This window comes from Centruroides vittatus, unplaced genomic scaffold, assembly GCF_030686945.1.
Source record: "Centruroides vittatus isolate TY-2023 unplaced genomic scaffold, ASM3068694v2 contig_900, whole genome shotgun sequence".
NCBI classification, from domain to species: domain Eukaryota; kingdom Metazoa; phylum Arthropoda; class Arachnida; order Scorpiones; family Buthidae; genus Centruroides; species Centruroides vittatus.
Genome location: NW_027122591.1, coordinates 2,914,721 through 2,939,817, shown reverse-complemented (window position 1 = coordinate 2,939,817; position 25,097 = coordinate 2,914,721). Strand labels below are relative to the sequence as shown.

The window sequence follows — 25,097 nt, the reverse complement described above, 5'->3', positions numbered from 1 at the left end:
GGTTTTTGAAGCAGTGAAAAATGGATAAAAACCTCATCTTATATGCAGGTAAATACAGTATTTAGTAAATCCTCTCATCATTTTGATCAGGTGTAGAAAACAAAATGTTTTAAAATTGTAAATAAATTTTATAAATTAAAAAATTCTAATAGATTGCATTTTTAACAAAGTAAGTTTTAAGATTAATAATTAACAAAATATTCACTAATCATAAAATGAAATATATATAACACTCTCTGAAAAAATATCCATATAGAACATCAAAGGAATCATTGGTTAAGATATTTTTATTCTTGAAATTTAGGTGTATGGTATGGGATAGAACTTGATAAACCGGAAGGTAAGAATGATGGTTGTATTCAGGGCATAAAATATTTTACTTGCAAACCACACCATGGTTTATTTGTTTCTCATGCTAAAATAACAAAGTAAGTAAAAGAAATCCCAAATTAATATTAAACATAATATATATTATATTTAACTATATTTATATTTTGTAATTAGATACAATACATCAAGACGATCAGATAGTGTTTCAGATCACAGTTCATCTGTTAATTTAAATTTCAGTAATAGTAGGAGTTCAACAGGTGATTCTTTATTATTATAATAATTATTAAAAATTATTTTGTGAAAATTTTGTATTTTATTATGTAATAGATATTTCAAAAGTTTTGTGTTTCCGTAATTTATACTTACAGATGGTGAAAATGAAATGTCAAGTCTAGAATCTCAGCATTCTACAAGATCTATGAAACACAAAAGGTTTGTATCTGAAAATTATTTAATTAGATAGAAATAACCTTTATTTCTATAGAAAATAATTTTGAATGGAATGCTGCATGTATCTAACACGTAGGTCTTATGCAAATACTACAAATCTCAACAAAGATTGTTGGTTGGCTATCGGAACAAATATTTTTGTTAAAAACGAAATTGGTAAGTTAAAATACTAACACCATGTTAATAATAACTAAGTCATTCATCACTCTGCATTAGAATAAGCAGTAATGAGTATGCATTATTGTGTAGCGACCGTTAGATACATTGGAAACGTGGAATTTGCAAGCGGAGTATGGCTCGGAGTAGAACTTCGAAAACCCAAAGGCAAAAATGACGGCAGCGTTCAGGGTCGTCGATATTTTTCCTGCAAGCCCAATCACGGTCTGATGGTGCGGCCGAATCGCGTCACCGTCAGAGGAATAAACGGATCAAAGTTGCTCGATAATTTTAATAAATGAATTATATTCGGCTTAAATTAAGCTTAACATATAATGTTTTACAAAACTATTTCCTTATTATATATAGGGGATTTGATCAGATAGATCCAAACTGTGATATTTTTACTTCTATAATTCTATTAATATATGTATATTTTCTTCCTTGTTTTGAAAATTTCAAAAACTATTTAATATGTAAATGGAGACTTACTATTTTCTGGTAAATAAAAGTTCTTGTTATTAAAATTGTAATAAATAGATTTATTTTAAATAAATCTATTTCAATGAAATTTATTTTATGCATATAAATTAATATTTTCTTATTAAAGATTTGCTGTTTTGAAAGATTTATTTGTATATACAATTTTGAACCATAGTTTGTCTTTTGTTTAAGATGAATTATTGAAAACCTCTGAGATCGTTGAAGAAAAAAATAATCATATTCTTTTAAATTACTATAAACACTGTACATAGTAGTAATGAATATGAATTTAAAATGCTAGTTACATTACTGGTTAAGATTTAATTGTTGATTGAAATCATTACCAAAACATACAGTAAAACCTGTTTAAACCAGAATTCCACAGTACCAAATTTTGTTTTGGCAGGTTTGTTTTGAATAGGCTTTAGTATAGTATATATATAGATTTCATGCAGTTACATTCATTTTTTTATAGTAAAATCAATAAATATTTTTACATGTGTAAAAGTGATTCCGATACTAGGTTTAATCCAAAGTGATTCCAACTAAGGATGAATTTAGTTGATTGCATCCAAATACGAGTTTTGGACTTTTGCAATCTGTGAGAGCTCGCATTACAGTGAGCAAGCCAATTCAAATACCAAAAGCTAGTCTCATTCTATATTAGTATAATGTAATTGGGTCTTTGAAATCAAATTCTGAGATAGTGTGATCTGGCTTGAGGAATTTTAACTCTACAAAGATCAAAGTTAATAACTATTTGAAAACAAGTTGATTAACTATTCCATAGATGGCAAATTAGCAGAATGTTACTAATTTTTTTCACAAATTGCATTCTCAAAAATAAGCAATGAATAATATGATTCTTGAAAATTCTGGCAACAGAATAAAAACCTGTGTTAATATTAAAGAAATATCTGAACTTGTAATATTTTTGTCACCTTTATACCTGGAGACAATTTCACTTATTTGCCCAAGTGAAATCTTAGGTCTTTTTGGCAAGAACATAACCTGGATAAAGCAAAAAGATATCTATTTCTGCCTTATAGTAAACTAGAAAATCACTTGGCAGGTTTGTTTTATTGTGTTTTTTTCAGAGGATTGCATTATTATTCAGATAAAATATAAATTAGAAAAAAAACAATAAAAAACTTTCTAATAGAAAATACAGAAGGGTAACCATTTTTCAATGGTGATCTAGTATCAGAGGTTACTTGTAAAGGAAAAAAAATCAATCATGTAATGGAATGTGGTATATTTTTCAATTTTTAATAATAGAACATCAAAACTTATGGCATTACTCAAGTAAATAATCTTAATATGGAATGTATTGTAATGTTATAATTTCTAAGATAAATTTTATACTAATATTCTTTTTTGTATTTCCTATAAATAAATAAATTTTAAAAGTTATTTGGACTTTTTCTTATACTTGATTGATAAAATGTTTTATAGTAAAGAACTTCTCCCTGTAAGACTACTATTTTTATAGAGCGCCAAATGAAATGACAAAGTATTTAAGAAAATAAATAACTCAAAAGCAGCTTTAAAAATGTGAATTATAATTTCTACAACTTTTATAAATACATAATAAGGGAAAGTAAAAACTCATCTCTACCCTGAAAATTAATAACATGATTAATATAAATTTTGTGATGCCACCTAACTTATATTTAAAATAAAATCTGAATAGCCAGGAAAGTTAAACAACTCTGTTGAAATTTTGTATCCAATGAAAAAAATTATAATCCAGCTTGTGTTAAGCCAAAACCACTAGTGAGTGCAGTCTTCGTTCAAGTTTGTATTTACAAATTTTGGAGACCAAAAAATAATGAACTATAATATAACAAGCAATTATTTATTGTGACTATTTCACATTTAAAATATATGCTTTCTACCTCAAATTAGTGTCTTGCCCTTGTACATCATACTTTTCCATTAGCAATGGAGTTGTGCCAGTCATCTATTAACTGCTTTCAGGGAAAAAGTTTTGAATTGAAATAATGTGATTTCCAGTTTGCAATGGAAGTTCATGTATAGTTAATTGGAGCCTTCTGCTCCTAAGGTCTCGTCTTTCGTCTAACTCTGTTCTCGAGATTAAGGAAAGACGGACAACAGTGGGACTGCAGTCTGAAAAAATTGTAGACCTATAAATTCCAATGAAATAAATGCTTGATTTTAATAATACTTTGCCAGTAGCAATTCAATGTAATGTGGCTTTAAATATATACAAATATGCTGTGTTTACTTCGTGCAGCTTTATTTTCTTTGTCGAGTAATTTTACTTTTACGGAACTGTTAAAAATGGCACAGAAATGCTATCAGATTGTGAGGATCATGCCAAGAGCAAGAATTGCCAATAAATGCAAAGTATGAAATTTTACTCTCTGCTCAAGTCATGGTAACCAAAAGACTTCCAATGTCAAACAATTTACATAAGGAAATATAAATATTAATGCTGTATTGAGAACAAATCTTTTTAATCATTTTCTTTTGCATAACTTTCCCACCCGTTAGATTTTATTTAAAAACTTTTATATTATTGCCCCACAATTTTAGTTATGATTGTCTGTTATAACAATTTAAATGACAAAAAATTTCATAACGTCAATAATAGCAAAGCTACAACTACCACAGTATATAAAGACACCCAACACCACCTCAGGTTCCAAAAATAGAATCTCTTTAAAAATTGATGGTTTATCAATAAGGCCAAAAATGCTAGTTTTAATTAAAATTAATTGCTGGACAAGCGTGTGTGTTCAGTGTCTTTGTATAATGACAAAACACTTAATAAAGATTTTACAGATTATAAAACTCGTCTTTACCCTCAATTAAGTCCGACCCCACTCGAGATAGAGGATAGTTCTGTGTCTCCACTCCATCAACCTTTTGCCACCAAATTTAATAGAAACAATGCCTTTTATACACAAGCTGCTGTGCCAAATTTTAATATCTCGGCATGGGATAGGCACCAGAAAAATTGACATTTTTGGGTTCAGGAGTCAAAACATCAAATTTGATTCTATTTTTTTGAAAATTTTTGCAATTCCAATATTTTCCTTTTTTTTTTTTTTTTTTGGTATACATAATAGCCAAGAAAGTAAAATGTAAAACACATTGCCTGACTATTTTCTATTCATACCAATTTGTGAATAGACAAAAGTTTGAAGTAATAATTAGCATAATAGTAAAATGAGAAAATTGATCTTTGACCTTGTCAAATTTTCAGTCATGAAAATTAAGTGAAATATTCTATTTGGGGCATTGAGCTAGACTGTTAATAGTTATCTTAGCATGTATGAATTCAGTCAATTCATTCTCTCTTCAAGAATTGATTTGAGCATAATTAAAATGAAATCCATTTGTAGGTATGAAGCAAAATTTTATATCTATGTATTTGTTAGATACATAGGTATGAAATTTTACAATTTTAAGGCAAGTTTGTAACAACTTATTACTTGGGTAGAAATTGATTGCTGTTTACATGATATAAACACACAAATAGCAGTCAATTTCTGAGCAAGACTTACTGCTAAAAACCAATGTTTATCAGGTTTACAATACTATAAAAATTATTTGAACTAGTGCTTCGGCACACATTAAGTCGGTTGTGTTACACTCTTTATTTGTGTTAGATTTAGATCTGAATATTATACAATCTTGTTCAATTGATAAAAATATTCTAATACAATGATCTCTCAAAATTAGCTTTCAGGCATCGTTTTCATTATTGTGTACCCTATTTTACAAGGGCTGATATCAAATTCTTACACACTGTTTTGTAAACAAAGAAATAAATGCTGACTGATATGTACGAGAACAAAATAGCCTTGAAGCCATTTGTTTCACCGTCTTCATTCACTAGTAATAGCAGAATTTCAGATTAAAAATGAATTTACTAGATTCTCTACTCTAATAATGAGAAAACAGAAGAAAAGACAACCTTATTTGCATTCTGCTTGATTATCATAAATTTTTGTAGTTTTTAGTTCTCTATTTGAGTTGACTCCAATCCTGGGTTAGGTCCAAAATTGACAGGCTGGTCTCTACTGTCTTTGCCACTAGATTATTGCTACTTAGTACTTCTACATATAAACTATTCCTATTGTTAAGTTTAAAAAATATGAATAAATGATTAAAAAAAAAGTCATTCATTTTTGTCTTTAATTTAAAATTTTAATAATACTTTCCATCAATAAAATTAAATTCTCAAATATGTACAGATCTTGCCTGCAGAGCTTCAATTTGGATTAAAAATAAAATTTAAGTCACTTTAGTATACTAAAGCATTGAAGACACCTTTTCAATAAAAAGGCACAGTGATCACTTTGGTTTAAATGGAGATCAAACATAGGTTCTTACTCCGGCGATATGTATACCGTTGACAAACTTGTAATACTAAGAAGTGCAGGAAACAGACATTTTATCACATAAATAGCTAAAATAATACCTGCAAAATAAATATACAAAAACCAACATATGTGCATTGCACTATAAATAAAATTGAGGAATGTAGCTTCTCAAATTATATATATATATATGTATAAAAACATCACAGTTTGATACTGGAATGTAGGTTTGGTTTTGTAATTTTTGGTATATTAGGAAGAGCAATTTCGTATCACAATGTAATCACAAAGACTAATCTTCAATTTGATCTATTAGATCAGGAGACATGTCAAAATTACTGCGGAATCTCCATATCTTCACGGTATGGTCACTACAAAATAAAAATGTCATTAATAGCATTTAAGAATAAAGCCTTTGTCTTTAGAAATAGCATTAGTTTTTTAGTTCAATACATTATTATAACTGAAAAGTAGAAAATTATGTAACTGAACTTTAAATTACTAAGCACTTAAAATCTAGACACATTTAAACTTACTTAGATGCAGTAAATATTGAGGTTGAATTGGTAGCAATGGAATTGATAGGCGCATTGTGTGCTTTTATTTCATCTAGAAGCTGACAGCTTTCGGAAGACCACGATTTTAGTTGGCCACCTCTGCATCCACTGAGTAACATTGATTTCGAAGGCAATAAATTTAAAGCACATATCCAGTTTTTGTGTGCTTGATTTAGTGACTGAAATGCAAAATAAAAACATTATTAGTTTTCTGGTTAATTTAAGATTTTTTAAGACAGATTAGGGGTCATCTTTTAGTTGTGTGTACAATTTAAGGGGGAAGGGTTGCAAGAAGTACATCATCTTGCACAGAGAGGGAGGGGTCAAAAAGTGATAAGAAATTATCCATTTGTGTAAAAATTTTTGATCTTTTATTTAATTCAAAATTTTTAAGTGTTCATAACTAATATATTTACCATATTTTGTCATTAGTTCTAGTTAACACACATTCTGTGCGCTCTAAAAACCAAATGCATTGATGATATTTGTGAGGAGTTTGATTAACTTATATGTGGTATATGACAGATTATTATACCCTAAATTTGATCTGTCATGCACATTTATAACTAAATTTAAAAAGAAAGCATATTTATGAGATTGATTTTTTGGACTAGATTTAGGCTACTATTTTAATAAAGTTAACCACCAAAGGCTTCTACTTATAGCAGAAAAAAGACTAATACTTTTAAATATATGTATAGAGTACTATAAAAGCTATAAAATTTAAAATTATTTTTTCTTATCAATTTAAATGCATCCAGTATAATTTGTATCAACAGACATGCTTGTGCTCCAAATATGATACACAATGGTAGCTGTCTTATTTGTAGCTGTGCACCAAAGATAAAACTCCTAATATAAAAATGTAATGACGACTTTTACTGTAATGGTGAGGCTACCCGGAGTATGACTGCTAATAAGAAAGATACAAAGCAGCCATCTGTGGTACTGTACACAATATAGCAAATGTCTTAAAAGTCATCAATAAAAAAAGGCATTAGCGAATTTAAAATGATACTACAAGTACCTGAACCAAGCACTGCTCAAAGACATCCCACTTTTTGATGCACATGTCACGAGATCCAGAGAATAAATATTTACCACTGATGGCTAATGATTGAATGCCATCATAATGCGGAGGAACAAGATTTACTTTAGGACTATGAATGCCTCCTTCACCTTCTGCTACTTCAAATATCTAAAAATAAACAGGTTAAATAAGATCTCTATTTGTTTAAAGAGTAATGCTTATCTATTTTTAAAACTTACTTTAATATAATGATCTTTAGACCCAGTGACTATTAAGTTATTATCAATGCCATGTTCTTCAACTGCAAGACACATGACAGCAGCTTGATGTCCACCACTCAGTTTACCTACACTCTGAAATCTTAAAAAGAAAAAGATTAAAATAGCTCACATCTACAATAGGATGACTGAATGCTAGAACTTACTTTCTTAAATCCCAGATTCGTACAATGTTACTTGCTGCAGAAAATAATGTGGTCCCATATTGATTTAAAGCAATATCGTTAATTTGAGTTTCACCAGTAGGAAGCTGAATCACTCTTGAAGGAGTGTTCATTACCATAGGACCATTATTTGTTAAACCTGAGGAACTGTAGGGGAATAAATAAACATTATAAAACTCAATAATATGTTTAAATATAGTTTTTCTATTATATTATTTTTAAAAATAACTGAATTTTTTAATTGATATAGAAATAGTTAATAAATTTGCTGTTAATTCAATAAAAAAACCAACATGGCTGAACACATACATGGTTGTAGGTTTAAACATCACCAATTGGTTGTCTATGAAATCTTCCAGGTTTTTGTTCAGATGGCTAACAAATACTCGTAGAAGCCAATTTCCCATATATATTTGCCAAGAGAGTGCCTGGAAGAATTTTTATCTATGCAGTGGTTCTAAAACTGTGCAGCATGATGCCAAGGGCATTTGGCCAGGTTAGCCATTGCTTTAATTATTAGTGATGCACTGACAGTGTTTGTGCAGTATATTTTTTTTGTATGCCTGCCTAAATTGTACATCTTGCAGTTTGTTTCAGAACATAAATGCAAGTCTTCTTTCAGAAGTTTTCTCCTATTAATATGGAAAGAACATAAGACAGTTTGTTCTATATTATTACTATATAGAAAAATGGCATTGCTTGCCTATATACATTTTATTGAAGAAATAAACTCTAAACTTGTGTTGCAAATTAATATTGTGACGATGGTTATGCTGTAAGGGGCTGTATTTTGAAGTTTAAAATGGCTTGCACATGAATTCGAGTGCAAGCCATGTGACTTTTGGCCCTATTAGCTTAAGTTATCATTTTATTATTTCAGAGAATTGTCATGCCAATTGGCTGTGTGTGGAGGTACCAAATGGAACAGTGTGTTCAACAATGGAATGTGATTCTGTCAGTGAATGCCATGTATTTGAAAAATATTCTCTTAAATTTTGTATGAAGTTGCCATCTCCAAAGATAAATTTTTTTTTAAATTTAACTTTTATATAGATTTTCCGACTATTTGACTAACTAGTCTGAAGATCTATATGCAAATATGTACATACCATAACGTCTTAATACACTTCGACGGATCCACTCTTACATCCCAAACTTTTACATATGCAGTAGAAATGCTAAATGCAAGCCTAGTGTATTCACAGTAACGTACAGCTGTAACATTATTAGGATGTTTGTTTAGAGTCTGGATTTCCTGTCCTGTATGTAGATCCCAAATCTTTACAGTTCTATCTGTTCAATAATACAATACATACATTAAAATCTAATAACTCCTGTCTAACCAAATAATTTTTTTTTTGTAATGTAAATTTACCTTTTGAGCTGCTAAACAACACATCATCTGTTGCAGTCACGGATAAAACAGGTTTATTGTGTCCTTCGGCAATATGAGTACATACAAGAAATGAAGTTTTGTTATAGGAGGGCTTTCCTGTATATGGAATTATTGCACCTCTGAAATTTAGGAGTAATTATTAAATAATTTTAAATTTAACTTTTGATTAGTTATAAACTAATCAAAAGAAAAATTACTTTTCATATCTACTCATTCGTCTCGTGGTTCCACTCGTTAGCCGTGAAAATACGTTATCATCTCTTATCTGACGTCTACTCGGAGGAGGAGACGAGGGAGGACTACTGTCATATTCCCTATTTAATAATATATATTTAATTAAGTGTATGCAGTAACAAGTTAATTTATATATATAAAAAAAAATGTTATTAAACATTAGATTTGTTAGATCAGAGTTAATTTTTAATTGAAGCACAGATCTGAGATTATTATTATTCCTTACGTAGAACTTTGGCGTGAGTAGGGAAGGAAATTAAAGTTAAGTTCTCTACGACGGGCTCCAGGAGAAATCTCCGGAGGTAACATTTTATCTTGCATTTTTTTCCTAAGTAGAAACGTATCCTTATTTTGGATATCCATTTCCCTAAACAAATATGATTACTAAAGATTGTTAGTTTAGTTAAGAATGCTTTCAATTGCGATATTAACCAACCTTAACGAAGAGGGTGCACTTGTCACTCTTGTCATTCCATGAGACGGTATGGTAGGTGTAGGTAACGAATAAGTTTCGTCATCATTATTTTCTTGAACGTCTTCAGTTATAGTTGTTACTTGACGTTCTGCAATTGTCTGACTTCCCCCATACAGTAATTCTTCGGGTGTAGCCGTTCTCCTCCTGGCCTAGATAAAACATCTATGTAAAATGACGTTTTATAATTTATTTATATAAAAAATCGAAATAAAATTACTTTGTCTGGCTTTCCTTCACTTGTTATTGAAACTACATCTAATGCAGCACTGGAAATCATTTTTAAAATCAGAAAAGTAAAGTAAAATAGAATAAATATTCTACAGAATTGATACTAACCTGTTAACTGGAGAAACAGAACCAGAATCAATATCTGTTAAAAAATGAAAATGGAATTAAAGCCATTATGATGATAATGATTAAATTAATTATTATTACCTTGATCATCATCTCCCATAATAAGAACATAAGTATCATCATTTGTTTGATGTAAAGCATGATGAAGTAATTTTTGCTGTAAATTATTGTCATCCGATACTTGCTTTAATTTAGCTTCCAATTCTTTTACATTCATTTCTTTTTGCATTATTTGGAAGCTCTTAAAAATTTTAAAGATTATTTGTTAAAACTTCATTACTTACATTAAAAAATTCTGTTAATTACTTACCTGATTCACAGCCATATTTAGTGCTTTCTCTAAAATGTATCTCATTTCTTCTGGTTGTGATCGAGACAATAAACTATCAACGTCTAACAGATCTGAATCATCCTAAAATACACACAAACACACCTACATTATTATATTTAATATTGAAATTATCATAAACTTATAAAATAATCAGATTCAAGTATTAGATCACAGTTAAAATTTAATGCGTTCATCACATTTAATTATGTAGTCATCACTTAACAAAGAAGTTTTTAACATTCTTTAAATGCTTCAAAAAGAAAAAAATATACAGACGTCCATCAAAATCTGGTACCAGATACCCCAGAATTTCCAGTAACCCTACACTCTCCGAAAAAGGCAATAATCTAGCAGGCTAGTACACCACAAATCCGAATTTATTTGATCGCATGGTGCAACAAAGACCACAGACAAAAATACAGTGCATGTCTGGAAAATAATTATATTGCACAAATGTTGTGCGTGCATAATGTGTTCATTAATGGTTTTTCAAATCAATCAATCAGTAACAGTATAGTCACATGCACTGTACCACCTTCATACTGAGCATATTTAAACAAATTAGAAGCATGCAGCACAAAATGTGCAGCAATCTGTCACTGCTCTGGCCCAGTAGGCGTCAGATTAAATTTCTACCATAAATTTAATATTGATTACTTCATAGAAGTATTTGAACTAAATAAGTTCTTATGAAATTCATTAACCTGCATCATCTAATTCTGTTTTATTATTAATGTGATGTATTCTCAATATAATAGACCAACCAACATTAATATTTCAATAAAATTTGTTTTTAAAGAAATATTGCAAACTTAAACTTTTTAATTTAACATTATTTTTCAATTAGAAAGCATTTATTATAATTACTCTCTCTTGGTTAATCATATGGCTAAATCTTAGATAAACTATTATGAAGATACTAGAATTGTTATGAATACAGAACAAATGAAAGTAGATTAAATTTTAAAATTTCAGAGGGCAATTTTCAAAATAAAAACATGCTTTTAATGAAATTTAATAAATGAAAAATTAACAAATATAAATCAATTGAAATTATCAATACAGACAAGGGAAAAAAACGTGTATCAATCAATCACGCTATTAGATAAAATAGCAAGGTTGAGGTCCGAAGTTTTAAAACGCAAAAATGTGTACGTCGGACGTTTGGCACCGCTTTCCTGTAAGCCTAGAAATTTGACAATGGCGTTTAGAATATCGAGCATGATTCCACTGACTTTCCACGGTCACGGTTTGTCTGAACATCGAATTCAGACAAACCACCCCTGAAAAATTCCTGGAGATTTTTGGCCAGTCTAGGTTAGATCCCGGGTCCCCGAAAGCAGTAGACTGCCACCTTTGCCACTCAGTCATCCGGCCATTAAAATACTATGGAAAAATTATAGAAAACCATAAAATAAAATTAAGTTTACAATTAACCTATTCAGCTTCATTTTAGTCTCAAAATGTTTTCATTGCTAGTAATTTCTTCACGAGAAACAACAATTTATAACAGACATATTTACAGACACCAACAAATTTTTAATATTGTTTTGATTGCATATCAAACTGATAAATTAATTCGTGAAAATAATTCACTATGGGCTGTTCGGAATTCTCAATTACATCCATTATGGTCTGTTCTGAACAATCATAGATCTGGTCACATAGTATGAAGGAAGAATGGAAACAATACCCCAATTGTACTACTTAAAAACAAATTGAATTCTTCATATAGAGGTTTTTTTCAGTTATTTTTTGAACAAGATTATTACAAGAGAAGTCAGAGTAGCAAATGCTTATGGAAGCTTTTACTTGCTCAACATGTTCTCTGTCACTGCTATAAAAAGCCAGACAATGCTGTTTCCACAAATGCCTTTCTGAACATTCCAACAATGATCCTGGACCAGAAATTAACCATCTTTAAAGTCAACTTCTCAAATTTAAATCTGAATCCTCGCAGCAATAGACTACAATATAACTGTACAGCTATTCTGATCAAATCTTTGATATATTTCTAGAAGCTTAAAAAGGTTTCATTTACCTTACTTTCTTCAATTTGTACAATACTACTTTGCGATTCCGATATATTCTCTTGTAGATACTCAATATTTGCTTTTAACGTTTCTATTTGATCTTCAATATCTTTTATTAAAATTTCTGCCTGAAAATAGAAGAAAAAAAAATTATTAAAAATAATATAAAAATGAAATTAATGCATAAAACCATTTACCTTATTTTCTTTAACTGCTTGATATTTCTTCTTTTTTAATTTTTCCAGTTTAATACTTAATTTGTCTCTTTCCTAAATAAAAATATAATGTCAACGCACACTTTGATTGGGTTTTATTTTTGACAGGTAAAAAATGTTTACCTGTAACCATCTTTCCATGTCTTTTTCAATGTTATATACACTTTGTTTGCTCATTACCAATTTATTAATCTGAAAAATTGTCTTATTTAATTTTCAAAAGAAATATTTTAGTGTTTATGTACTTAGTTTTATATATGAATTAAGAATGAGTTTCAATACATTGCCTTACACTTTTTTCTAGGTTTTGCCATTTGTTTTTTGCTACTTTTGGTGAAAATGGAAGACTTCTATTCATTCCTGCAACTTAGAAAATATTTTCTGTAATTGTTATTAAATTCCAGAAAGCAGAATAGCCAAAAAATGTCTTACATCTGCGTCTATCTACTCTTCCTGCCACTGCATCGGACATTGGTTTAGCCATTCGACGAAGAGCCATCACTTCTTCGTGTTTCCTTTTCAGAATTTGCTCTTTCAACCTCTTTTCCGATTCTAGAGACTTCAGTTGATGTTCTTTAACTCTGCTTTCTTTTTTCAGCTTGGCAATTTCTCTGACACGCTGCTGTTCTGCTAATTTGTGACGCTGCGATTCCTCTTTCATTTTATTTAGAAGTTGAACCTGCAAATTACAGTTTATATTATTGAAAAAAAATATACACTTGTTCTACTTAAAAAATGACTAGAATTTTAATCTACCTTCATCTTTTTCATGTCCAAAACTTCCTGTCTTAATTGCTTAACTTGCTGTTCATACTGAGATTGATTTCGCATTAATTGAGCATGTTCTTTCTTAGCCGCTTGTAATTTCTTTAATTCACTTTGCATAGAACCTAATTTTCTTTCGTAATCACTCTTTACTTTTAATACTTTGTCTTTCATGTTTGTTTCTGTACTTTCTAAACATAATAATTTTTCGTTAATAAAATTGTATTGCATATACTGTCGGTGACATTATATAACACGCAAGAACTTACTTTTCAAATTGTCTAAAACTTTATCTCTCTCAATTTCTGTTTCACGTATTTTCATTTGCAGCTGAATTAACTTCTCTTCGTAATTCTGGCGTAAAGTTTGAAGCCTCTGCTGACTCAATTCTAATTCTTCTATTAATTTTTGTTTTATAGAAATTTCACAAGTCAGTTTAGCTAAGTCTTCAGTATACTTTTCTGCAAACAAATAAGTTTTATATTAAAATTTTATAACAATTTAAATTGTAATTGAAGTTAACAATTTTTATATACCGTATTTTACGGACTATAAGACACACTTTTTTCTTCGAAAAATTGCCTCCAAAATTCAGGTGCGTCTTATAGTCCGTAAAATACGGTATTTGTTTAGAAACTTCGTATGATAAGTTATGGCACTGTGTATATCCACACGTGTGTCCCGTGCAAGATATTTTTGGCTCCTTTTTGCGGAAAAAATACAGTAGAATTTAGCTAGAAATATTATGGAACTGGCCCTGACAACAGCAAAATTTAAAAATGAAAATATAATAATGATCATTTCTTTTGTATGCCATTTCAGGGCCATCTTTCATCCTGGGCTCTGTGCCCATTATATCCAGTGAGGTTACTAGGCAAGTACGTCTGCCAACTAGAAAAGTGGAATTTATCAATCTTGAACATAAGATCATCAGGGGGTTGATCTAGTTGCATCATTTCTAAATACAGAATATAATTATTTGCTTAAAGATTTATGGATATGAAATCTATCAGACTATTTGAGATTACAGATATGTTTTATCTAAGAACAGTATTTACAAATTGACTGAGATGTTCCAAAGAAAATATTAGATATGATGCACTTAACCATGTTACTTGTGTTTCATATATACACATGCAACATGCACACATTTATGTGAATATTTTAGGCAACTGCCAAGAATATCAATAACATAACAGTGAATCTATGTATATAAAAACGAATGTGTGTGTGTCTGTCTGTCCTTCATGCATTACTATACCATTTATCCGATTGCCATGAAACTTTGGGAAGTTGTTTAATACATTCCCGCAAAGGTTTCTGGCATATGTGAAGACCACCATTTCTCCCCTTTCAAAAATATATTTATATATGGATTAAAGCTTTTATGTCCAACAGATGGCGCTAACTCCGACGACCTAAGTTTGCTTTTCTGTGAGGCATTATGTTTTCTGTGAGAATGGACTAAAGCAGATCATTTTCTATCTATCTATATAAATAAAATATAACGTTTGTTTGTTCCTACCGATTCTTTTGAAATTTTGACACCACGTTGCATTCGAATACGCACGTGTTTTTATATAATATACATGTCGAAATTCCCCCCACTGAGGGGAGATGGACAGGATTATGGATTACCGTGAAGAACTTGGCTTCTATTATACTATTTTAGATGTGGTTTTTTTGCGTTTTTAATTGCGTTTTAATAGGTTACGTCAACAGAATATACACTAAAAAGGGATTTTTCGATATTCCCCAGCGGAGAAAGGGACAGGATTAAGGCTTACTGTGAAGAACTCGGCTTCTATTTATACTATTTTGCATGTGGTTTTTTGCGTTTTAATAGGTTACATCAAGATAATGTACAATAAGAACGGATTTTTTGAAATTCCCCCCACGGAGGAAGTGTTATACATTTATAATAGATACATTTTGAGCCACAACAACGCGTGGCCGGGTCAGCTAATAGCCTATAAAAGCAGCAATATTACAATATTTCCAACAATGAAAAGTGCAAATATCATTCCCTACCAAAATCAAAACATTTATATATTTTTTCAGGAATCTTCTAGATACCAAAAATGGCACACTGAACTGAAAACTATTTTTGACATGAAATGAAAAAATAGTTTTCAGTCTTCAATAGAAAAAAAATGAAGTTTGTATCAGTATCCAAATCTAAAGAAATTGGAAGGTTCTTTTTGATTTTATTTTTATTGCCAAAATACAGTAACCCCTCATTATATCATGCTTTCTTTTTGGTCCCCCAAATTTTAAAATTACCAGAGTCAATAGATTTTAAAATTATCAATTGCCATTGAATTTCCATTTGCAACAAAATACGGTACAGTGGAACCTCGGTATACGACTTTAATCCATTCCCAATGTTTATATCGGGAACGGATTAAGGACTTATACCGAATAGGACGTATACCAAAACAACCTTTCCCATAAGAAGTAATGTAAAAATGATTAATCCATTCTCGTGTAAAAAAAACCCTCTTGATATGATATATTAATGGGGTTGTAAAATAATTTAAACACTGAGCACATTAAAAATCTATAATAAAATTTATTTTTTTAAAGTTATTACGGTATATTGTATTATATTATTTAAATCATTAAATCAAATCAAACTCTCCTTAATACTAATAATCTGTTTAGAAATTGATTAAACCCCTTTCGCAACATTAGCAGATTTAATAATGTCTTTATTTTTCACGATTGTCGATATCGTTGTTCTCGGAATACGGTATGAAACAGTTAAATCTCGAACACCCATGCCACCTTCATATTTCTCAACAATCTCTTTTTTCAGTTCCGTTGTGATTCTAGTCGTTTTTTTAGTTCTCTGTTGCTTTTCATTTGCCTTTTTGCAATTCATGATTAATAAAAGTAATAAAATTTTACTTTAAATTTCTTCTGATTTTAATTTGTAAGTTACAGACTGTGGCACTGCAAACGTCTAGTCTCGTCTAGTACACCGATAGTGCTACTTGTTCATAGATGGCGCATATAATTGAATTAAGTCGTATACCCAGCAAAATTTGTTTTGTCCAAACAGGACGTATTCTAAAGCAGACGTATACCGAGGTTCTACTGTATTTTATTCCTACCGTTGTCTTCGAAACTATCACTGCGGATGGAACAATAAATTTGTCAAGATTTAAATAAGTAAAACAGGTGGACAGATCAATTATCATTTGTTTACTTTTGATATTAAAAGTTGTTTGTTTATTGGTTTTAAGTACTGTCACTTCACTTGAAAGTTTCTGTGAAGTTTTGAATTCATTGCGTAATGTGTAAGGAAAAGATTGTTATTTCTGAACGGAAAGTTCTAAAATTTCTATACAGTAATAACTTTATTTTGCTGTTTAGAGAATTTTTACTCAGTAATTTTATAAGTTTTGATGCTCTATTATATACTCAATTGAAAATTTTTAAAAAATATTTCTCTATTTACAATTTTTATTGAAAAATATAAATTACACGGATTTTTAACAAGTATTTATTGTGAAATATAGTACCGTATAATAAAATTGCAACTGATATTTTGTTTTTATATCGACAGTTATGTGTCTTTAAATGACATCGTTAAAGGAACAATGCTAAATGGGCCTCGTGGTATTGATGTTTACGTAGACGTCATTTAATACGATAAAACCACGAATAAAATTCAGTATTGCAAAACTAAGCTTATTTTATATCAAAACCACTTGCTGATGAAAGAATAGAGGATGGAGTTTCCACAGCATATATAATCTGTTTAGTAAAAGCCCAGAATTTTTAGTACTCAGTTATATTGCGCTTTTTCTTTTTGTCTTCCAACAAGCCAGATATAACTGTATTTAAAACTATAATAAAAATAAACTATACCTGTTTCTTCTGCTTCAGATTCTGATGAGCTATCATCATCATTTTCTTTTATCTAAAATAATATGAAATAAAAACAAAAAACACATTAAAAATCCCCATCCCAGACACTATTCAGAATTCAATAATACAAATATTTCTAGATATAAATGAATTTTAAATTACATGCAAAATTTGCTTAACTTTAATTGAATTTAATATACATTACCTCTTTTTCTTCATTTTCTTCTAATTTATCATCATTTTCTTCTTCTTCACTAATAAGATTATAAAAATTACTATTGAAATTAAGAAGTTTTTTTTTTCCAATTGAAAAATTACCTTTTTTCTTTTAATGATTTTGAGCATTCAATTAGTTTTTGTACTTCTGTTTTTGCTTCCATCAGAACATCATCTACGTTACCATCAGTATACGGCGTTATTGCATACTGGCCCGATACTGCAACAGTTGCTGCGTGAGGACTCAACGGAAATAATGTTTTAGGCCTTTGACTTTGTTTCCTTAACTGTGAACATGTTTCTTCTGATTCCATTAGTTTAGCCCTAAGTTCTTCAATTTCTTTTAAGTAACCTTGTATCATTTGCGTGATTTCAGATTTTGAATTTGTATTGCCTAAAAATAGTTAAAAAGATTTGCATAAAATTCAAAAGTTAAATATGAAGAGAAAAACAAATTCAGTTGATTAATTGATAAAAACTGCAATGTTAATATAAGACTTATGTAAATTACTAGCCGGAGCAAAAATGAAAAAGTACCAGGTTCTATCCATTGTCCGCTTGCTTTCTCGGCTAGAAGTTCGGTGTTACGAGCCGTTAGCCTTTCTATAGTCTCCTGGAGTGCTTTGATTCTCGTCCTGAGATTGTTATTTTCTGCCTGCAGCATTGTATTTTCATGAAACATATCATTAATCTGTTCCGTTCCGTCTTCGCCCACAATTCGTTTACCCTGTTTATATTCCACTAATTCTAATTTTAGTTGTTGAATCTCTTGACGAAGCATCATCATCATTTGACTAGATTTATCTTGATTTATAATTGCTTTATTTTTAATATTTTTTGCTCTGTTAGCATATTTCAATGTATTTAAAGTCTCCATAAAATCGTGATCAGATGGAGAAATACAGGCAATCATTAATGTATGACTGAAAATAGTAATGTATTAATTTTAATAATAAAAAAGTCCTTTATATCATACCATAATTATTTAGCTACCTGTTTCCTCCTAGAGAATCTTGTAACAACCTGGTTAGCTTTGAATCTCTGTATGGTACGTGTGTCACTTTCTGCGACCTGTCCCCTAATGCAGATATCACATTTCCAAGAGCAAGCTGGAGAAGTTTGTTGTTACACACACTATAGTTACCAATAAATAATAACAAAAACATATATTTACCAATCCACAGTTTATTGAAATTCCTTCTTTGGCTCTATCACCAGTAGCACCAGTTCTTTTTAACCTCTCTGAACCAGCCAGATCAACAAAATGAAATTTTGCCGTAAGGGTTTCAAATTCTTCCATCATATTATCCTTCACCTGTTCATCATTTTCATTTGTCTGAGAATAAAAAAATCCTAAAATGAAATCGTTAAAAACTTTTTAAAATCTTTTTTTTTTAATAATAAATGTAAAATCACCTGTATTTTTATTATCCTCTGTTGTTTAATGTGCAATGTAAATATAGCATGAGATCTCGAAGATTGAGAATTCATTTGTGTGCTTGCCGTAGTTCTAGACAGAGCACCCATCCTTAGACAGCGCCTCGTCTGCACGACATTCAAATTATTTTACAAGTTACTTTATTATATGATGTACCATTACATTTATTATAATGAAAATGAGATTATGAGCTTAGTAAGTTATCAATTTAATGATTTTATAAACAGCATGAAGAATGAAACTAAATATACACAGCATTAAGATACAGCTGATATAAAAATACTTTTGAGTTTTAATTAACGAGTTAGTTTTTTGAGTTAGTAATTAATATGTTTGACTGACATTTTCTTCCGCGTTTTATTCAGTACAGAAAACAAAACACAAACATCGTAGAATCTACCTTGGCTTAATCAGATGACACCTTAGAAGTTACACTTCAAAAATGAAGTCTAAGCTCATATCTCTGAACAAAAATATTTGATAAAATTTACCTCCTCTACACTTGTTACTGGCTGAGTTATTACACCTACAGTATAAATTCCTCCAGTTGCATCTTCGTGGATTTTGATATGAGACTTTTTCCCCTATATTTAGAATAATTATAGAAAATGAAATGATATGAATGAATTATTATATTGTTCGAATGTTAAGAAAAAATTTTCCGGAACACTAATTTCTCATGCTTCGTAGAATATTGGGTGTGTCTTAATTTTTGCATGACTACATTTCATATCAAAAGTGAATACAAGTGGAACTAGTGAAGAATTTAATTTAGACTTTAATGCATGGGAAATTTTCAGCAGGTTAATCAATAAATAAATCTAAACTTTCAAACCCAGAATTATAATTTTTGGAATAATGTAAACAAATTCTCACTCACTTTTTGTTCAGGATCTCTTGCGGCGTCTAACAAATCTAAGATTTCTTCATTATATAGCTAAAAGAAAAAGCAAAGTAAGAGGTTAAAATTTTCAGTTTCAGGTATAGAAAATTAAAATTTTAAATAATTACCTCCATAAATTGAGCATTAATTTTGAATTCAGGTGGTATCATTCCCTTTTCTTTAGCTTCTTCCTGTTTCTGTTTAATGCCATCAAATAGATGTTGCATGGCTCTCGGTATTATTCCTATTTCTTCGGGCATCACATTCACGTCGAATCCGGTTCCCATCGTGTACGTTTTGCCAGATCCGGTCTGAATTTTTTACATAGACGGGATCAGAATTTGCTTTAATTTTTTAATACTTTATCTTAAAAAGTTTATATTTACCTGACCGTAAGCAAACACGGTTGCATTATATCCTTCAAAACATCTAAAATTTAAATAAAAATTTTAAAAAACTCAAATATGCTGTAATTGTCCAGAAAATGTTGGAGAAATAAGTTTTACATACATAAATATACAGTATTAATAATTAAATCATAGTTAACGTGAATGTTAGTATCAGAATAGTTTCTGTATATCTAATAAAACTATACACTCAAACCTGTTTTTGTGCGGTCTATTTTTGTGCAATTTTTTATTTGTGCGATTTGTTTTGTGTGATTTTTTGTGCGCGATATATGAATTTCAATCAAATTGGTATAATGGTACAAAAATAATTGCACAAAACACATTGCACATATAAAAAATCGCACAAAAATAGACCGCACAAAAACAGGTTTGAGTGTAGTAGTAACATAGATTTGATTTTTTATCAAACTCCTACTCTAAGATAATAAATTTAAGCAGTTTACCCTTCCACGAGATCTTTAACACAGGTATCGTAAACAGATTCTTGAACCGTATGCATATCGAATACATGATCAAACGTAAAAGCTTTATCCTTTCCTAGAAGAATCTGTGGCTCGCCGGGAGTTACCGTGGTACATATCCGACAAATGTTGACCTCGTGCGCAATCTGAGGGCGAATTCTACAGACAACAAATAAAATTTTAATGATATACTAAATTCCTATATTATATAATGGGAAAAATAAATAAATCTATATAGTGTTTTGGATTTTCAGAATATGGACTTTAAGACACTATGAAATTTGAACTTTCTAAATGAACTTCAGAATCAGGTAATGTGACTACAAAAGATAATTTTCAATAGTTTCAAATGTTCAATTTTATTACTTGCATAATTATCATGGAATTAAAATGATAACTATTTAAAATAGGTTAATATTGATTATAAAAATATACTTTTAAAAAATCTAATTTTTGTTGATAAAAATATATTTTAAAATATAGTAAAGACACAATAACATTTTATTATATAGACCATTTAAACAGGCTATTTTTGAAACATAAAATTTGATTTTATCTCATTACATTAGTTTATAAAAATAGAAAAGAACATCAAAGTTTAAAAAAACTTTTCCAAGAATAATACTAAAATGAACTTTATATATTATTATTATTATTTTACATAACTTTATGTAGAGAATGGGAGACAAATTTAATCATTAAAATCGACAATATCTTTTAAAACACTTGTCATTGTCAGGTTATTGAACTCAAAATCACGTTAAGCGCGCACGTCGTGACCATTTTCCGCTGCAATAAATAGAGTTTAATTAGCAATTTTCGATCAGAATAACGAAGGAAATAAGTGTATCAGAACACTAAAAAATGCCACGAATATTAACGAAACGGCCAAAAAAAATAAATAAACGAAGAAAACACACAAGTAATTTCCCATCCAAAAGCGGTCGAACGTGAGCGAAACGCACCTCTCGACACACAAACTAGTGTTTATAATTTTGATTACGACACGTTTACAGAACATTTTTTAAAGTGTCGTATAAAACACGACACTTAAGAGCTCGTGTAATAAATAACGTGATGAAGGATGTGGGCGAAAACACTTGCCAACCCACAAACAGCAGTTACACATAGAAGCGACCTTGATAGACTCCAGAAGATATAATGAAATGTAATTACAGAGCTGTCGTGATTGTTAAAAATCTAAACAAAAATATTTTTAAAAGGACAATAGGTAAAGCTCGTGTTTTATATCAAAATCGCAATTACGGTTGCCCTATATCTAAAAATCCGAGGACGTGGAAAAACAAAGCAATTACCTCGACCCGTGTTTGAAAATTACATATCTGAACGTTACATATACGATGCTATTGTGCTATATGTACCGTACATTATATATACACAGCTACATTATTTTATAGGAATGACTTAAAACTTTACATGCCTCACGATTTCTTAATTAAAAAGTGCAGCGTAATTCTTTCATCCATTGAAAAATACTATAGAATACAACAATACAGCAATATTTTACGATTTGAAACGTATTTAGTTCGACTAAAACGAGATTTAATAAGATAAAACACTACCATTTCGATTACTGTTACCTTAGGTAGCCAAGATGGCGGCTCGTCTCTGAAACAGTGGGGACGCACGTACTAACCTAACCTATTCTAATAAATTACCCTTATTCTAATATTTTAATTGGCAATAATTATGGTAATTTATTAGAATAGGTTAGGTTAGTACGTGCGTCCCCACTGTTTCAGAGACGAGCCGCCATCTTGGCTACCTAAGGTAACATTAACCATTAATGTAAATACATTATAATGAAGTATACCTTCTAACACGTTAAATGCCATGCAAATTAAGTAAAATTTCCGAATAAAGATTTTAAATTTTAATTAAAAAAAAAAAAACACTTCAAAAACAGTATATAGATTATCTATAAAAGTTTATCAGCATGCCACCTGTTCACGGACTTATCATTAAGTGCACTTAAACATCATTTTAATGATTTACACTTAATTAGGCAAAACATGTACACTCCCCGGTAATTAGTAGGGATTGCAGAATACTTTTTTTTTAAGTTTGCGGCGCATTTGAGGAGGAGACAAAGTGAACAACTCAAGCAAGGATTCGCAGAGGGGGGAAGATAAAAGGTCGCACATAATGGCAGTGAACCCGAAAGAGGAAACGGTTTAACGAGAAACGTAGTTTAGCGACTTGCTCAATAGATGACTCATACCCGGGATCACGGTAGACGGCTTCTCCTGAACAAAAATATACTTTTTGTCTCATTAAAAATTACCTTCTGCTCGCGGATGAGGAAAAAGGTGAGGAGAATGTACTACTACGAAAAATCGATTCGGCTAAGCTATTATTACGTCTGCAATATTTTAATTTTTATCGCTTCTGTGCCAATTATTTTTCTTATACAATTCCATTCGATATAGTAATAAAGATAAAGGAGATTATCTTATTATTTGCTTTCGAACACGTAACAACACTTAAAGAGCACAATTCTACTCGATTTTACGCAGTCGAAAACAAGCGTGTATTTAAATCTATCGGAAGTATTGTGACGTATTTTAAAAATTTAAATTTGAAATTTACTCACCTGACAGCGACACGTACGCAAGTGTCGGTTGACATTGTTTAATTATTAAATAGTCGAACTTTAGCTATCTCGATATAATTAAGACTAGATGCGACGGCGAGTTGTTCATTTCGAATTTTTTATTTATTTATTTATGTTACCGTTCCATCTCAATAACACCTCAACCACGCCGACTTCTTATCGAACCAGCCTCGTGAATCACACCGCAGTATGAACGAACACGTCTTCTCATTGGTCGTTTCCGAACAATATTTATTCTTTTTTCTTCATATAGCGTGTTAATGTTCTATATCGAATCGAGAGCATAAACTATTTAAAAATAATAAATAATACAGAATTTCTTAACTAATTTTTATCGATTAATTTTAGTAATCATTATTTTTTTCCTTTATTTTTATTCAGGTGAATTGGTAACGTCACTTCCTATATCACGTGACCGATTTACAGGTGTTTAACGTCATATCCGTTAATTCCGTACAAGTTAATTCTAACCAATGTTGATTTTTACGCATTTACTTTCCGGTATTGTTATTTATGCTAAATTAATAAAACGTAATTTATTGTTATTATAATACGAAATGGCATTATTTTTACGATAGAAAAAAAAAATTAATATAGTAATAAGAGATCGATAAAGTCTATTGTTGCGAGTCTGCTGCCATCTTCTGACAAATTAATTTAAATATATTTTATTATATAAAAATTATATATTTTTCTTAAATCATTATATTAATAATAAACATTATTATTATTATTTTATATTTATAAAAAAAAACACTGATACTGAAAATACTATTAAATATAGTTTTTTACTTTGATAAATTTGTTTGTTACTTTTGTTATCATGGTATCAAATATATATATAAAAAAATAGTAAATAAATGTTTCGATATTATAAATGATAATGAATTATTTTAGAATCTAAAAATAATGTTTACTCGAATAAAATTTAAAAATTAGCTAATATATTAATTAAACTTTAAAAATAACTGAAACTAAAATTTTGAGAAAAAAAAATTATAAAATAATATAATTTGTTAGGTTTTAACAGCGACTTTACGCGTTTAATTTTGGTATTAAAAATATTTACAACCGACAGAAATTTAGAAAGAATATTATTATTATTATTATTAATTTTCTAGATAATTTCTGACTCTCGTGAATATTAAAATTTATTAATAAAGTATAACTGTAAGAATAAATAATTCTGTTCGTTCAAAAATAATAGAATTCATCAAAAAATTGTAGATGGCGTACAACTCTAAACACATTAATTAAAAACATTAAAAATATACTATTTTAAAAGTAAAATTAATGAAATTTTCGGAGAAAATATCTGTTGTAAAATAGCTTATCTGATGTAAATTTAACAAAATTGACTCGAATCACATCGCGACGTAGCGCTTCGCGTCACGACGCGGTCTGATGCGATGCGACGATTGTTAATTTTTACATACAAAAATAAAATTATAAATTAATAATACATTTATATATTTCTCTCAAATGATTTAAACTCTTAAAATAGCCATAGCTTAAGTAAACCAAGCTTTGAGGCTGCATTTAAACTAATTATGCGGTCAGATCTACGAATAA

General features: G+C 29.8%; 2 protein-coding genes across 5 annotated transcripts in view; one reads left to right on the top strand and one right to left on the bottom strand.

The window, feature by feature from the left end:
• Window positions 1-1,565, top strand: part of LOC136983986 (CAP-Gly domain-containing linker protein 4-like) — a 30,025-nt gene extending 28,460 nt beyond the window's left edge. The window contains exons 9-13 of one of the 2 annotated variants that reach the window (XM_067280879.1): window positions 305-428; window positions 505-590; window positions 702-765; window positions 860-939; window positions 1,033-1,565. In XM_067280879.1, the coding sequence (XP_067136980.1) occupies window positions 305-428; window positions 505-590; window positions 702-765; window positions 860-939; window positions 1,033-1,241 (563 nt within the window). In that variant the 3' untranslated portion in view covers window positions 1,242-1,565. The remainder of the gene's footprint in view (window positions 1-304; window positions 429-504; window positions 591-701; window positions 766-859; window positions 940-1,032) is intronic. The other variant, XM_067280880.1, reaches the window with a different exon arrangement.
• Window positions 1,566-5,579: 4,014 nt separating this feature from the next.
• LOC136984015 (kinesin-like protein KIF21A) lies at window positions 5,580-23,782 on the bottom strand. Of its 3 annotated transcripts, none has more exons than XM_067280923.1 (34): window positions 23,505-23,782; window positions 20,873-21,049; window positions 20,406-20,448; window positions 20,148-20,330; window positions 20,017-20,073; window positions 19,628-19,720; window positions 19,115-19,243; window positions 18,873-19,034; window positions 18,692-18,807; window positions 18,236-18,621; window positions 17,801-18,092; window positions 17,688-17,736; window positions 17,483-17,534; window positions 13,876-14,067; window positions 13,598-13,797; window positions 13,274-13,520; window positions 13,134-13,207; window positions 12,965-13,033; window positions 12,824-12,895; window positions 12,635-12,754; window positions 10,573-10,674; window positions 10,344-10,503; window positions 10,245-10,278; window positions 10,126-10,174; window positions 9,870-10,057; window positions 9,660-9,800; window positions 9,397-9,513; window positions 9,179-9,318; window positions 8,913-9,096; window positions 7,786-7,950; window positions 7,601-7,721; window positions 7,359-7,529; window positions 6,311-6,510; window positions 5,580-6,145 (listed from the first exon to the last, which is right to left on the bottom strand). In XM_067280923.1, the coding sequence occupies exons 1-34, from the start codon at window positions 23,537-23,539 to the stop codon at window positions 6,067-6,069; spliced, it is 4,599 nt and encodes a 1,532-aa protein (XP_067137024.1). In that variant the 5' UTR covers window positions 23,540-23,782; the 3' UTR covers window positions 5,580-6,066. The 3 variants fall into 3 exon arrangements, with proteins under 3 accessions (XP_067137024.1, XP_067137025.1, XP_067137026.1); XM_067280924.1 differs by having other exon boundaries at window positions 9,660-9,761; XM_067280925.1 differs by lacking the exon at window positions 9,660-9,800 and having other exon boundaries at window positions 23,505-23,781.
• Between the last annotated feature and the right edge of the window lie 1,315 nt (window positions 23,783-25,097).

Bases quoted from the DNA above. Each gene is read 5' to 3' on its own strand.
- LOC136984015 (XM_067280923.1), bottom strand. From the start codon at position 23,539: ATGTCAACCGACACTTGCGTACGTGTCGCTGTCAG. The intron at 18,093-18,235 runs GTACTTTTTCAT...AACTATTTTTAG, and splicing joins CGGACAATGGATAGAACCTG to GCAATACAAATTCAAAATCT. The intron at 6,511-7,358 runs GTACTTGTAGTA...TTTGCATTTCAG, and splicing joins TTGAGCAGTGCTTGGTTCAG to TCACTAAATCAAGCACACAA.